This window comes from Taudactylus pleione, unplaced genomic scaffold (genome assembly GCF_031769625.1).
Source record: "Taudactylus pleione unplaced genomic scaffold, aTauple2 ptg000170l, whole genome shotgun sequence".
NCBI classification, from domain to species: domain Eukaryota; kingdom Metazoa; phylum Chordata; class Amphibia; order Anura; family Myobatrachidae; genus Taudactylus; species Taudactylus pleione.
This window is the reverse complement of record NW_028284572.1, coordinates 6,413,559-6,429,265: the sequence shown is the minus strand read 5'-3', so window position 1 is coordinate 6,429,265 and position 15,707 is coordinate 6,413,559. Positions and strand designations below refer to the sequence as shown.

The window sequence follows — 15,707 nt, the reverse complement described above, 5'->3', positions numbered from 1 at the left end:
GCGTAGTATCATGTACAGGTAGGACCTCCTCTAGTTCAGCGAAGTGCAGCAACTCAACGTGGCATAGATTCCACAAGTGGACGGAAGACCTCTGAAGAGATGTTGACATATGCTGCTGTCTGGATAGCTTCCTGCAGCTCCCTGATAGGTGCAGGATCTTGGGTGCAAAAGGACCTCTCCACCATGTCCCTTAAATTCTCGATTGAGTACATGTCAGGCAAACGTGGTTGCCATACCATTCGTCGGAAATCTCCAGAATGCTCCTCGAACTAATTCTGGACAACTTGGGACCGATGACACAGATGCTGGAATATTCCATTGTTGTGGGGCTACATGAAGTCCAAAAAGGGCTACAAATGGTCATCAAGAAATGCAATGTAGCAGTTACCACTCAAAAACATGTTCAGTTGCACCAGCTGACCTAACCCATGCCAAGTGACCACACCCCACACCATTATGTAACTACCACCAGCCCACACAGTGCATTGTTGGCAATTGAGGTCAATGACCTCATGGGATCTGCGCCACACCCAAAACCTTTCATCAGGCTGAAACAACTGTAAACGTGACTAATCGAACCATGCCACATTTTGCCAGTCCTCCAGGGTCCAATTAGCGATGTCACAAGTCCAGATGAGACGCTGTGTCCGGTGTCGTAGTGTTAACAGGGGCACTCTGGTGTGTCTTCTGCTCCCATATACACCATGGAAGCTAAAGAACGCTGCACTGACCTGCTGGATATGTCTGGTACCTCCTGCATTGAATGTGGATGTGATTTGAGCCAGTGTTACTCGTCCGTTACCATGGACAATTCTGGCCAGACGCTGCTACGAATTAAGCACCCATGGTCATCCACTGCGCTATCCACAGTGGGTGGTAATGCCCTCCATGATGTATTCCCAGTACACACGTGACAACGTAGATCAAGGAATGTTGAATGTCTGCACAACTTCGGAAATGGAATGCACAATCCGCCGGGCACCCACTATCATGTCCCGTTCGAAATCTGATAATTCACGCCGTCTTCCCATGAGCAGCCTAGCCGGTGTTCAAGCTGACTCACGAGACACAAGATCACAACTGATGCAGGTCTTGGCATTTCCAAGACGTCACAGTACGGTGACACCACCTGCCATTACTTTTACGTACTGCTATTCCATTACTTTTGGCACTTCAGTGCATATAAATGAATGAAAACTATAGTTCTTTATTATCAGATGCCAACTGCATTATATTTACTAATTTAAAGAGGTAAAGTCTGGTGTGCATGGAGAAAATCATTCCCCCACAATCGGATACCTTTCTCAAATAACATTATAAACATTATACAAGTGAATATTATTAGAAACACTTTAAAACCACTTGCACTGCAGTTTTAAAAGCATATAATACTGTAAAATATATGTAATCAGTCTAATAGGAAACAATATAACTGCATTAAAGCTATCCATTAAAAGATATATAAAACCTTAAACCTTACCACATAAATTTTCTCCCATTTTAATATGCACATATCCATCTATGCCCCAAGATTTTCCCCAAGAGTTCTTTACTATCCAGTAAGGAGGATCACCTGTAAGAACAAGAAATAAAACCAGCATACATGTAGAAACCATTCATACACAAAGGCAAACCATAAATGATCATTAAGAACAAGTTGGAAAACTTAGCAAGCCACAAAATAATCCAAATAAAGTAAAAAAAGAGGACTGGTCATTAATGGAATCAATGCCTCCAAATTCTAAATGAATATATCCATAAGCAAAGCCACCCTAGCCAAATTAGTGCCCTAGGCAGGATTTTGGGTGGTGCCCCCACTCCCCGTGGGATCCTGAAAGGGGGTGTGGTCTCACAGAAGGGGCATGGTCTTACTGTGCTGTGGCCTTTCTCCATTGTGCTTTTCTCCCAGCACAGATCACAGCACCCCTCTCCCAGCACAGATCACAGCACCCTTCACTACTCTCCTAGCACAGATCACAGAACAGCCCCTCTCACCCCTCTCCCAGCACACCACCCATTGCCCCTCCCCCAGCCCAGCACAGATCACAGAAACCATTAGCCTTCTCTCAGCACAGCACCTATCACTCCAGCCCTCACCAAGCACAGTCCCCCCCCTTCCCAGCACCACATCAGGTGTTGTGCTGGGTGGGGGGGGGGTGGCGGGGGTTTGGTGCTATGCTGACCCAGCACCCCTAATACCAGCACAGAACCCCCCCTAACTCAGCACCCCAGCCCTCATCTAGCCAGATACCCCTCTCCCAGCACAGCAAGAATCACAGCACCCATTACTCCTCTCCCAGCGCAGCACCCTCCTCTCCCAGCACAGCAGCACCCCCTACCTGAACCCAGCACCCCATCCCAGCACAGCACGCCCCCCCCACCCACCTCTCCCAGCACAGTGGCACCCCTCACCTGACCCAGCACCCCTATCCCAGCAGTAAGCACCACAGCACTCTGGCCGGCCCTCTCCCAGTTTCAGACTTACCTTATTTGAGTGCAGCACACAGACCTGCCAATCTGACTCGAGGTACAGCAAGCTACAGGCCTGCTTTTCACAGCTCAGGCTGGCAGGTCGCGTCCTGGTGCATCCTACCCCATCGCTAATCAGTCCAGGTGCCCCACCCCCGCAAACAGCTGCCGGCTGTAACGCCGCTGCCCGCTCACGTTTTGCTGTTGCCGGGCCTGATCGGAGCTGTCAGCTGAGCTCCAATCGAGGACGCCAGAGCCGGCAACAGGTGCTCCGCCGTGACTGCCCCAAATATCCAACGGCCCTAGGTGGGCTTGGTTGCCACTAGGCATTTGCTTACTTTGCCTATGCCTAGGGCCGACTGTCCATAAGTAACTTACATAAATTAACAGGCTCTCCATGCAATATTCATTTGTACATTATCCCTTACTTAGAGGGCGCTCCACATTTTAAATCATGTAGATTTAAGTAAAGATGAACTTACTGCACCAGGGAATTCAAGTGCTAACTATGCTGTGTTTTTGCCCTGCACACAGATCAGTCCCCAGCTCTTAGCTGCAAACACCACTGTTGACATCATCAAGCTCCTCTGGTTTTACTGCTTCACTATTTTTTTTTTTTTATATGTAATAGCACATCACAGTGAATTAAGCAATACACTACGCCAAAGGTCCCCAACTCCACCATTACGGTCCAGGTTTTAAGGATATCCATGCTTGAGCACAGGTGACTTAATTAGTACCTCAGTCACTTTGATTGAATTATCTGAATAGTCTTAAAACCTGGACTGTAATGGCAGAGTTTGGGAAATCCTGTACTATGCTGTAATAAGGTTTCTCATCCTTATGTAACATGTACCCATTTACTTACCAACATCCCCTGTGGTACATCAATTTATCTCAAGCATATCTGCACCCAAGTATGTACCCTTATTCCAAGTAATCCTGAATGTGTAGGAACTTTCTCCAACTATGCCCTTTTTCATTCCTTACTTCTATATTCAACTGTTGTTTGAGTTTAACACAGAAAAAATAAGGGAGGGGAGCCATGGAGATGAAAGTCTTTAAACGGTGCTAAAGCTGCGGTGACCTGTGATAGCTGAGAGACTGTGCTGGCACCACTGGAACTGAATGGAATGTTGCCAATCTCTCTCCGGGTGGTGGATGTGTACTGTATGTGTGGCAGATATGAAGGAATACTAAAGGGTAACTTTACTAAAGTGAGAGTTTTTAGAAGAGAGTTTTAAAAGTGATGTTGCCCATAGCAACCAATAAGATTCTACTTAACATTTAACTAGCACCTTCTAGAAGATAATAGCTAGAATCTTGATTGGTTGCTATGGGCAACATCACTTTTAAAACTCTCTTCTAAAAATTCTCACTTTAGTAAATTTACCCCTAAATAATGTAAAGTCTTTAACCTTAATTTAATCTTTGCTTATTAACAAAAATCTAAATCAAATAAGATTAGAATGGCATAATCCCTGGCACGCTATATTTACAGAAGGTGCAGTATTTCTATGAGCATTAGGATCAGACATATAATTATATTTAGCGTGCCAGGCATTATTACAATCTAACCCATGTCTCACAAGAGGCCTGGAGAACCCACGGTTCTCTCTCTGTGGACAGCTGTGTAGATTTTGATCATTTATAAGGAGCAGTTAAGATATACACACTGGTCTTGTCATCTAGTTGAACAGACAATTAAATCTATCTATCTATCATGTCAGAAAAGAAATAGAAGATAACTGCGCCATTATAGGTTCAGGGAATGGAGCAAACAGCTGACTGTATGAGTCTCATTTTAACTTTTCATTTCTGTGATCACCTTGTTCATGTCACATGTAGCTCTAATCCCCACAGTCACACGAATCGACAAGTCACTGCCACCCACAAGACCATCACCTGGATCTCCTGTAATAATCACTGCAACTTTAAGTACTGTATTTTGAGAAATTAATTGGCTACAGGTTGGCCCAGCTCTACCCACCTCAAGACTAGTGACACAGAGACCTGAAGGAGATGAAGTATGATAACAAAAATGTGTGTTTTAATGAATGCTTGCAGGACTCACACAAGATACCAGAATGTTGACTATGAAAGATGAGCTGTTGGAGAGGTTACTCTTTATCTAACCATGTGACATTAAATTATTCATGCAAATGTCATCTTACCTGTTTTATCAAAGCCAACTACTAGGACAGCGTGATTTGAATGTCCACTGGAACAGTGATGCTGAATTATTCCTCCAAGGTAATCCTGCCAGCTTATTGCATCAACTATGACTGCTAATGGGCCCACACTTTTTAGCAAGATCATCATTTCCTCCTCAACACGACTGGGAAAAAATTATCGCAATGATTAAATTATAACATTTAATCCTACATACAAATTATTAAAATTATAAAAAAACAACTTCATGCCAGCTATTAATAGTTCTGAAATAATTATAGTAATGTAAATCACTCAGTTCTGCAGTACACGGTGTATGTGTTACAGTGTGTATATTAAAATCAATAATAATAATTCCTTATACAGCTAAAACCAAAATATATAAATGAGATGTGATAATATTCCCAGAACTTAGAAATATCAACAGAGAAACCAGCTCACAATACAATCTAATTAGCATTTGTTTACCCTAGCTAAGAGACACAGCTTCCTGCCTAAGACCCTATACAATAAGGTTTGAATGTCCTTTTATGGGCAAGATCCCACAGGTGAGGAATGGGAGGAGGGCATTCACACAAACACTCTACAGAGACACAGGAAGGATCTCACACAGATGCAGACACAAACACTTGGAGAAACACACATGCTTGCAAGGACACACCAGGGAGACACAAGGACAGCAGACTTTCTCCCCAGAAGACTGCCAAGATGCAGCTTCAATCGCCTGGAGATATCTGCTAATAAAACTGTACATTAGTTAGCCTATAATGGGTATTTGTAACTAACTTTGATTTAATCATAGTGGAATCTTTGTTAAAGGCCAGGTTGTCAGGCTGTGGTGCTTTGGTTGTGCCTTGGTTTGTGTTAATCTGTACTTCTTTCCCCCTTCCTTCCCATGTGTTGTATTCTCGTGGTCTGACTGTATCATTGTGTAGTTGAGATTGGGATGGAGATTGGGTGAAATGTTGCAATCTGTAGATGTATATTTGTTTGATATCAGCTAGTGGTTGTGGTTCCATGGGAGTTGCAGATTGCTGGCCATGTTGTGATAGTATTGTGAAGTTATATATTATCATAGTTTGGGAATTTAAAGATGCTACCTCCATGTGGTATGAACAAAGGAAATTCCATGTGCTCTCCCCCTTCCCCCATTGACCCATGTCTCTAATGGAAATTGAAGTTGGTCCATGTGGTTGGTGGATGCTTTATAGTATTATGATAGAATTGTGTACTATTAGTTGTATACTGGTATTTTAACTATTACAGAGGAATCAGCTTATATGTATTATACAACATTATAGTATCTGAAAAGCTTGTATAGTATAGTGGATGCAGTGTTATATCATGGAAGTTGAAAATAATTAGACACTGGTATACAATATAATGTACTGTTTTGGTCCAAAGATATCACACAGTTGTAGTGGGTGAGAGTATTGCTATTACAGAACATGGCATTAGGGGAGATTTCAATGAGGGACATTCAAAATGGAGTTTGTGATCAGAGACCATGCGGTTTGAACAATAGGACAAAGGGTCACAACAACCACCACACACAATCTCACACAGCAGCCATTTCTCTCTCTCTCTCTCTCTCTCTCTCGTCTATATTGTATTTTAACAAGCATTGATTTTATGAAGATTTGATATATAAAAACGTTTTACTTATAACACTTGGTGTGCATCGTTATCTTTATGAAAGGAAATTATCCAAATGATTTAAAAGGTATATAATTCTGGTTAACACTTTGCGAAGTTCATATATTTATGTTACTCATAACCTGATAGTTATTATATAAAAAATAGAATAATTTGCTTCAGATATATTGGGATTAAACAGGCTGGCAATGGCCGGTGTGTACAAATAGAAAAAAGGAAAAAAACACCCCCTATCAGTATGCATACTAAAAACCGCAAAGAGAATGGGTTCCTGTTTGCATCAGACTCATTGTTGGAACAACGGCGGTCCTACCTACAGATGTGTCCTTGGTTAGCTTTGCCTTCAGTGTGACACATTGTAAAGAGTGGCGCATGATGATGAGCTCTGTTACTGACACCATCTAATGCTAAGGTTTCCCTCTAGTGCTCTGTACTTAACATAGTAGCTTCTCATTGCCAACATTCACACAAAAGTAACAACAAAATTAAACAGATTAGCAAAAATGTAGCTGAATATTAGCAAAAAGTAGGAAAGTATATTATGACAGTAAATGCTGCTAAAATAGGAAAATCAGGTCACACATTGTGGTTTGTCCCTTACAGTATACTGTAGCTACATGATCTCCCACATTCTGTCGCATTGTTAGTAATCTTAATGCTCTTTGCTACTTCATGCTAATATTCTGCAAATGTTTCGATAATATTCTTAATATTACTTTTTTGGTAGATTTAGTAATTACATTCAAACAGGAATTTTTTGACAGAACTCGCACATTAAAAACAGTCAATAACATGGCACACCGCTGTCTATCTATCAATGTGGTGGGAGATAGAGGGAGCTTTGGCGCCGTTTCAGCAAAGCTTAGTAAGGACACACCTGTACTTTATTCATAGCTGACAAACTGTTCCATGCTGGTACATTAAAGTAAATAGCGAATGCCCAAACTGCCGGGCAGGAGTGACAGCGTCCAGAAAACCTTGCATGCAGTGTCCCAGTGTTTCTCATTCACTTCAATGAGAATTAGGTGCTTTGAATATTAGTAAAAACTCAGTAATGTTCAAAGCACAGATGAAAAATAAAGTGTTGTACAAGACATCTAAACAAGGGATCAATGAATAGTGCACTTTAGATCCAATGGGACCTATCTCCCGTGAAGTTAAAAATCTAAATAAATAATTATGTTAGTATACTGGCCCAGCAGACATAACCTTTGGTACAGTGCTGAGTACACTGCTCTCATCACAACCAGGTAGGGGAAAAGATTTCACAAGACAGAATTCCCAAGCCTGCTCGTTCAGCTACTTAGGGCAGCACAGACGGTGTAATGGCTAGCATTACTGCCTCACAGCACTGAGGTCATGGGTTCGATTCCCACTACGGCCCTAACTGTGTGGAGTTTGTATATTCTCCCTGTGCTTGCGTGGGTTTCCTCCCACACTCCAAAAATATACTGGTAGGTTAATTGGCTCCAAACAAAAATTAACACTAGTGTGTATGTGTGTGAGCGTGTGCTAGGGAATATGGATTGTAAGCTCCACTGGTGCAGGGACTGATGTGAATGGCCGAATGTTCTCTCTGTAAAGCGTTGCGGAATATGTGTGCGCTATATAAATAACTGGTAATAATAATAAAAAAATACTTAGGACGTGTTGAGGAGTTCATGATCACATTCAGTCTGTATGGCAATGCAGTTGTCACATCTAATATCATTGTACATTATTTATTTCTTAACAAACTGTATGTTTCTTCATTCAGACAACTTTCAAAGCACACAATTCATTGACAGAAATATGACCTAGTGGACTATGTAAAGAAGTTCAATCATTGGTGGGCAGGGGGTGCAGTCCAAACCGGGTACCACTGCAGGAGGGGGTGTCATGCAGTGGAGTCTGTCTGTGCCACTCACAGTTCAGACTCTGGGGGGGACACAGTGGTGGGAGACTGGTAGCACAGTGCTGAGTGGCCACAGCATCACGACACTGCTGCTCAGCACAGTGGGAGTGACTGAGTGTTGTGGGAGGCTGCTGCGACTCTGGGTTGCGAATGCTCAGTGCATACAGTGCAGAGCAGCTCCCGAATCCCCTTACCTTTGTCAAATGGCATGTTACGTCTGTGATGATGATGAGGGGACTCAGGAACAGATCTGTGCTCTATGCGCAAAATGAGGGACCCGCCCTGGGTGCCAAATATGTTCGGTATGCCTAACGTATTTGTTACACAAAATCTTCTGCTTTATAAAATTGGGTCAATTACATTATTAAAACAGCTAGAAGACAATGGGAAAGATGCTATTTCTGTATCTTGCTTTCATTGCTATGGCTGTAACACTGTAGCAGCATTTAGCATGCAGATACACCTGCAGACACACAAAGAACATGGCCATGCTGCATATCGGCAGAAGCTGCTTGTACTATCTAATTGCATCGTTGTGCAAATAAGACGCATCTGAAGGTAAAAAGATGCACAAAAAGACACTCTGCGCTACAGAGTCACACTGAGCTCCTGCGTTGTGTGGTGTGACTTGTAGCGCACAGAGGACAGATGTATGTGGGCACATCTGTATATAAAAACATCAAGTACAGAAGACAGCTATTTTGCTCTTTGGATTCTACATATTTCAAAAGGAGAAATGTGAAAGGGCGTTCTGCTAACTTGACAAGGGCAGAATTATAGGTGGTGAAGTCAATTCAAGGCCTGAAATTTAACAGTGCCATGTGTGGGCAAACAACTTCTGAGACTCTGGCTCTGCTTTCAAAAGGGCAAAGTGGAGACCACAGTGAGCGAGCACATAGTCAGAAGTGTCCTCTTTTTAGTAAAGTGCAGTAACCCAGCGGTTAGAATGGCATCACTGGGCTCCTTCTCCAAATTTACCTAAATTCTGCTATGGGCCCACAATGTAATGTTCTGTAGCCTGCTTGTTGCTAATGTGACATGTGCTTTTAACAAATGAAAAACTGTAACACAAGAGTCTTGATGTGTACAGTGTTAAAATTCCACAGAGAAAGGTACATTGACTCGAACTGAACAAACATAAAAGTTCTGGAGTCATGACTTATACCATCTAAAAGCAAATATTCAGTGTCCTTCATAGTTTCACTAAAGCTTAAATCCATAAATACCTTATAACGTTAATTTAATGTGGATATTTATTATTGTATATAACTGACATAAGATTAAAAAACAATTGCATCAAAATGAGGGTGCTCAGTAGTACCAAATTCCAGAGAGTGTAGATAATGAGCAAGTGGATATAAAAGGCAACAATAGTCACTGAAAAGTACTGTATGCCGTATCCTTTAGAATCCTTAGAGTTGAAGATGATGGAATCAAGATATATGCCTTTATGCAACCTTTCACACTGTATCAAAGGTGGCGCTTGAAAGCTGCCAATTCAAATGCAGATTGAGGGTCCGATGTTGTGGTGAGGATCCATTTTGTTTGGTTCCTGCGCCAGCGATCACTGCACACAAGTTGTGACAGAGTTATGGGAAGTTATAATATAGTGGTGGTAGAGCAGCTGCAGTGCTGCTTGTAATGTCTAAAGTACGCACCCTTAAGTACTTAGAGCCGTCTGGAGCATCTGGGCAGCTCTCTATACTTCTTCTGATGCTGACCTCACCCCCTCGTTTAACGTCAGGGGGGCCGGGAGCACTAGTCTGACAAAAAATTGTGTTAATGTTGCAAAAATGAAAGATTCCTTATCACTGCATATCATGGCAATTTGGAATGTTATATATGGCATGTTTTTCAAGGGGCATTCACCGGGACAAAGACTCCAACAGGAGCCATCCCGGCTTATGCTATTACTTTACTTCTGGGTTCGGACTTGGACATGCAACTGCACATATGAGGCCATCAAGCGCACAAGTGCAAAGCACGATATATGTGATAGGAATGAGGAAGAGGTCCTGCCCACCGGGCAGGAATCCGAAGATCCCTTTTCAGCCGGGCTCCCCTCATAAAGAAAAGCGGGCTGATGCCAACTTCAGCTCCACTGTGGGGTTGACTGCTGCGAGCGCTGTTACATGCAAAGCAGGAGATATTTCTTAGTTTACAGTCTCGTTAACTAGTCAGGTTACTTAATTCTGTCTTAAACATGCTGAAAAAAGATGTTTCCACTTGTTTTAAGGACATAATTACTTTGATAAATAGGCCACTATTGCTACAATATGGAAAAATAAGCCCTTTTGTTTTCCAAGATAACCATAAGCTACTAAGAAAGGAAAAAATGTTTTCTTTTTTTTCAAACTACGCAAAAATATTTTAGACTAAAGGTGCATACACATGTAAAGATTTTCTGTCCAACCATCAAACTAGTTGACTGGTTGGAATGAAAATCTGGTAAGGAATGAAAGCAAATGACAATCAGCAATTTGCTCCCAAACGCCGGAAAATGGACAAAAACTGTTGTCTGAACAAATGGTTTAGATCAAACATTTAATAAACTTGTCTAACGACCATTTTCATCTGTTTTCTTGCATTTAGGTGCAAATTGCTGATCATCATTTACTCTCATACCTTACCAGATTTTCATTCCAACCAATCAACTAGTTGGATGGTTGGACAGAAAATCTTTACTTGTGTACCCAGCTTAAAGGTGCCCATCCACTTGCCGATAATACTGAGCGACTGCACTATTACGACATCGTAATCATGCAATCGTTCAGTTATCGGCTGCACACCGGGCATTTAAATGTCTAAAACTATCAGCGAGGTGTACACCCCACTGATTGTTTCCGACATCTATCATCGCCCGAACATGACGGTCAACCTGACCACCGTCGTCAGGTTGCCCATGTTCGGGGAGGATTGATGTGCATACACTGAACGTCTGAACGTTGAGTGTATGCACTTCACCCCTACAGAGATGACATAATCCTGCCGTCGTCCCCACATCTACAAGTGGATGGGCACTATTAGGGACTCTTATGGTTTAACGTGCACATGCCACATAACTACATTAGAAAAATCAATTCTGTGGGCTGATCTAAAATTCATGAGAATAAAGACTGCAAGAACCAGTGCCCTCAAGGTCATGAAGTGCCACTGTGATTCCATTGCTCACCCTGAATTGATAGCTGAAGGTATAGTAACTGTAAATTTAGGCATCCGAAGTGCAGTGGATCTTATTAACATGCCTGTATGATATTTTGTTTTAGTGCTAAAGTATCCAGAGTGTAGAATGAGCCAGGATTTTTTATATGTTAAGAGATACCCTATGTAAATAAAAAATAGTTTACCTGAAGTCATAAGCTTCATATCCTTTTATAGAAACCCCAAATTGTGTCCTGGGAAAATAGTGGCATAGTCCATTTTTTGCTTTATAGGGGTATTCAGATGACTTCACCAGTTTTGTTTGAGACTTCAAAACAAAAATAGAACAACATTTGATAAATAATTTAGGAGTACATACAAAGTCAGCAAACGTATTCTAGACCAATACAGTAATATCAAGCTAAAAGTAAATTTTGTTTTTTGAGTTATTACTGAAAATAAAAACAAAAATAAAAAGCAGCTATTAACATCAAATGTAATGAATAGAATAAAAAAAACAAAAAAACAAAAACAAAAGACATTTGAAAGCAATTCCATTATGAATGGAAATAGGAAAAACATAACCACCTGATATAACCACTTCAGTGCGCTAGAGGTGGATCCACCATTACAGCCTCTATCCAGGTAGGAACAGTCAATGACCTGCTGTACACTGAGGTCTTCAAGTGGGTGTCCATTGATGGCATAAACTGACTCTACCGACCCAACTATACTGAAAGCCCAACAGGCACCACACTGAAAAAATAAAGATTTATAATAATTACTCTGTTTTGTGTATCATAAGAATTTCAGAGGTGAAAAAAAAAAAGCAAAAAAATATATCTGCCCACGGACACTTGTAACGCAGACTGTCAAACAATTTATATACTTTTCATTTGGAAGAAAAAATCCATAGGGGCATATATATATATATATATATATTAGGGATGTGCAGGCTCGGATAGGTTCGAGTTTGCACGTGGAGTTCGGATTTTTCCCTCCAAAAAAACGGAACTCAGAACGAGGCAAAACGTCATCTTACATGGACGAACATCATCATTCCTGGACAAAAGACCAGGAATGATGATGTTCGTCCATGTAAGATGACGTTTTGCCTCGTTCTGAGTTCCGTTTTTTTGGAGGGAAAAATCCGAACTCCACGTGCAAACTCGAACCTATCCGAGCCTGCACATCCCTAATATATATATAGCATAAAACACTATATAACAGATAAATGCAGCACCAGTGTGTAACAAAGAGTGTTAACAGCTATGCCTGATTGCACAAACATGTTGTTGCAATGTACAGAAGGATGTTAGAAAAAAAAGCTATGTACTGTATTTAGGGAGAGTTGCAGGAAAGCATTTGCAAGCCATAAAATTATATAGTCACCGGAAGGTAGAACACTCACTTGAAGGGCCAACTTGCATTAAGATATACAGTAAAAGCTCTTACGGACATCCTAAGTTCTGCTAGAATGCAGATAGTCCTATATTCCTATTAGTAACAGTTCATATTGCTTGTGAACAGTTGCAAACAGATATTTTCCAGCTGCGCATTAAGTCTATGATGCACACTCACACTCCTGTCTGTCATGAAAGAACAGTCTGTTGTGCAATACATCGATTATATTTATTGCACAGAGCAGTATGAAGTTCTTTACATAGTTCAATATATAGATAAATGTAGAGCTATACATATATTACATATGAGAGGGGGGGGGAGGTTTAGGTCTTAGGGCTCCCAGGGGGACTTAGGGTTAGGCACCCCCCTGGGTGGGTTAGATTTAGGCTAGGGGAAGGGGGGGGGGGGGTTGGGATAGGCACCCCCGGGGAAGGTTAGGGTTATGCACCCCCCAGGGAGACTAAGGGTTAGGCTGCGCGGGAGGGGGGGTTAAGTTTAGGCACCTCGAGGGGGGTTAATGTTAGGCACTTGGGAGGGAGGTTAAGGTTAGGCACCCCTAAGGGAGGGTTAGGGGGGAAAATGGGGTTAGTTATAATTACCTAATTAGCGATCGGGATCTTCATATCTGCCGGGCTTCCGCCGTCGGGCGGTAATACCTACTACACCCGCTATGGCCAACTTTTCCTCTCTTTACTTTTCTTGATAAATCTTCTTTTCAACTCAGCTTTGATTATTTTCTATCAAATCTCATGACTAACTGTCCTATGTAAAATAAGTCGATGAGATACTGTAGCTCTGTACCTAAACTGGACATACTGTTTTGACCTGCATTATATACACATATATTTCAGGAGCTAGAGTCCATTATATTTCATTATTGAGACAAAGTTCACAAGAGTAGACATATCCTTTAACTTCTTTGATATTCTTCTAAAGTGTTACACAGAATACTATTAATAACCTCTGCACTAATAATATAAGAGAAGGTTGATATGGAAGATATCACACATTTTTATTATAAATAATCTAATGTCCTCGTCAACAAGATATTCTAAAAACATCACAAATTCTCCATAAACTGTAAAAAATAATAAAAAAACAAATAATGCAAATTGTTTAGAAAACAGTTAATATGACTCTGCTTATTTGGGTTGTTAAAGGAGGTGGATCTTTAAATCTCCTAGGGGAGGATTCAATTCAACGCGATTTTGAATAGCCGCAGGAGGGAGCTCCCGCAGCTATTCAATTCGCCACGCTGTTTGGGCGTGCTAAGGATTTCTTCTCGCTTCCCCCTGGGGATGCGAGGAGAAATCCGACCAAAGTGCAGGGCACGCAGCTGTTTTTCTACTTAGCGCAGCGCTAACAGTCACGCGCCCGGTACTTTGGTCAGAGAATGCCGGTTAACGTGCCTTAACACCCTTGTTAAGGCACGATAACCGGCATTCTCCGACCACACAGTGCACTGAATTGAATAGCTCCGGGAGCTCGCTCCCGGCGCTATTCAGTTCACATTGAATTGAATCGCCCCCCAAATGAATCTAATATAAAAGGGATATTTGCTATGTCCACACAAGAAAACTCGTAATAGGTGCAGATATAATCGTATCCTCCAAGTATCGGAAGTATCTCAGTCCTTTAGACTGTAACTGCAGTTAATTTTAATGCAATGCCTGTTTCAACAACTCCATATTATTGATGGTACAAGACGCATACAAATGTTAATTTGTCTCCACTTCGGGAGATCCGGGCAACACCCTATGTGCTGATCGAGGGAAAGGGAGAGGGAGGCTTAATCTCCAGCTGGAGACCATATGCGGCTGATACCGGTCAGGTTCTCCTTACGACCTACACCGTTCAAAAGTTTGGGGTCACTTAGAAATGTCCTTATTTTTGAAAGAAAAGCACTGTTTTTTTCAATGAAGATAACATTAAATTAATCAGAAATACACTCTATACATTGTTAATGTGGTAAATGACTATACTAGCTGCAAACATCTGTCTTTTAAAGGAATATCTACATAGGTGTATAGAGGCCCATTTCCAGCAACCATCACTCCAGTGTTCTAATGGTACTTTGTGTTTGCTAAGCGCGTTAGAATACTAATGGATGATTAGAAAACCCTTTTTGCAATTATGTTAGCACAGCTGAAAACGTTTTTGCTCGTTAGAGAAGCTATAAAACCGGCCTTCCTTTGAGCTAGTTGAGTATCTGGAGCATCACATTTGTGGGTTCGATTATACTCTCTAAGTGGCCAGAAAAAGAGAACTTTCATGTGAAACTCGACAGACTATTCTTGTTCTTAGAAATGAAGGCTATTCCATGCGAGAAACTGCGAAGAAACTGAACATTTCCTACAACGCTGTGTACTACTCCAATCAGAGAACAGCGCAAACAGGCTCTAACCAAAGTAGAAAGAGAAGTGGGAGGCCCGGTGCACAACTTTGAAAGACAACAAGTACATTAGAGTCTCTAGTTTGAGAAATAGACGCCTCACAAGTCCTCAACTGGCAGCTTCATTAAATGGTATCCACAAAATGCCAGTGTCAACGTCTACAGTGAAGAGGCGACTCCGGGATGCTGGCCTTCTAGGCAGAGTGGCAAAGAAAAAGCCATATCTGAGACTGGCCAATAAAAGGAAAAGATTAATATGGGCAAAAGAACACAGACATTGGACAGAGGTAGATTAGAAAAAAGTGTTATGGACAGACAAATCGAAGTTTGAGGTGTTTGGATCACATAGAAGAACATTTGTGAGATGCAGAACAAGTGAAAAGATACTGGAAGAGTGCCTGACACCATCTGTCAAGCATGGTGGAGGTAATGTGATGGTCTGGGGCTGCTTTGGTGCTGGTAAAGTGGGAGATTTGTACAAGATAAAAGGGATTTTGAATAAGGAAGGCTATCACTCCATTTTGCAACGCCATGCCATACCCTGTGGACAGCGCTTGGTTGGAGCCAATTTCCTCCTCC

The 15,707-nt window shown here is 41.7% G+C and overlaps 1 protein-coding gene across 2 annotated transcripts in view; it reads right to left on the bottom strand.

Moving 5' to 3' along the window:
• The window catches only part of CTSO (cathepsin O), a 37,173-nt gene that overhangs the window by 2,311 nt on the left and 19,155 nt on the right, over window positions 1–15,707 (bottom strand). For both annotated transcript variants that reach the window (XM_088475355.1, XM_088475356.1), the window contains 4 exons: window positions 11,921–12,088; window positions 11,539–11,660; window positions 4,644–4,807; window positions 1,481–1,573 (listed from right to left, as the gene is read on the bottom strand). In XM_088475355.1, the coding sequence (XP_088331481.1) occupies window positions 1,481–1,573; window positions 4,644–4,807; window positions 11,539–11,660; window positions 11,921–12,088 (547 nt within the window). The remainder of the gene's footprint in view (window positions 1–1,480; window positions 1,574–4,643; window positions 4,808–11,538; window positions 11,661–11,920; window positions 12,089–15,707) is intronic.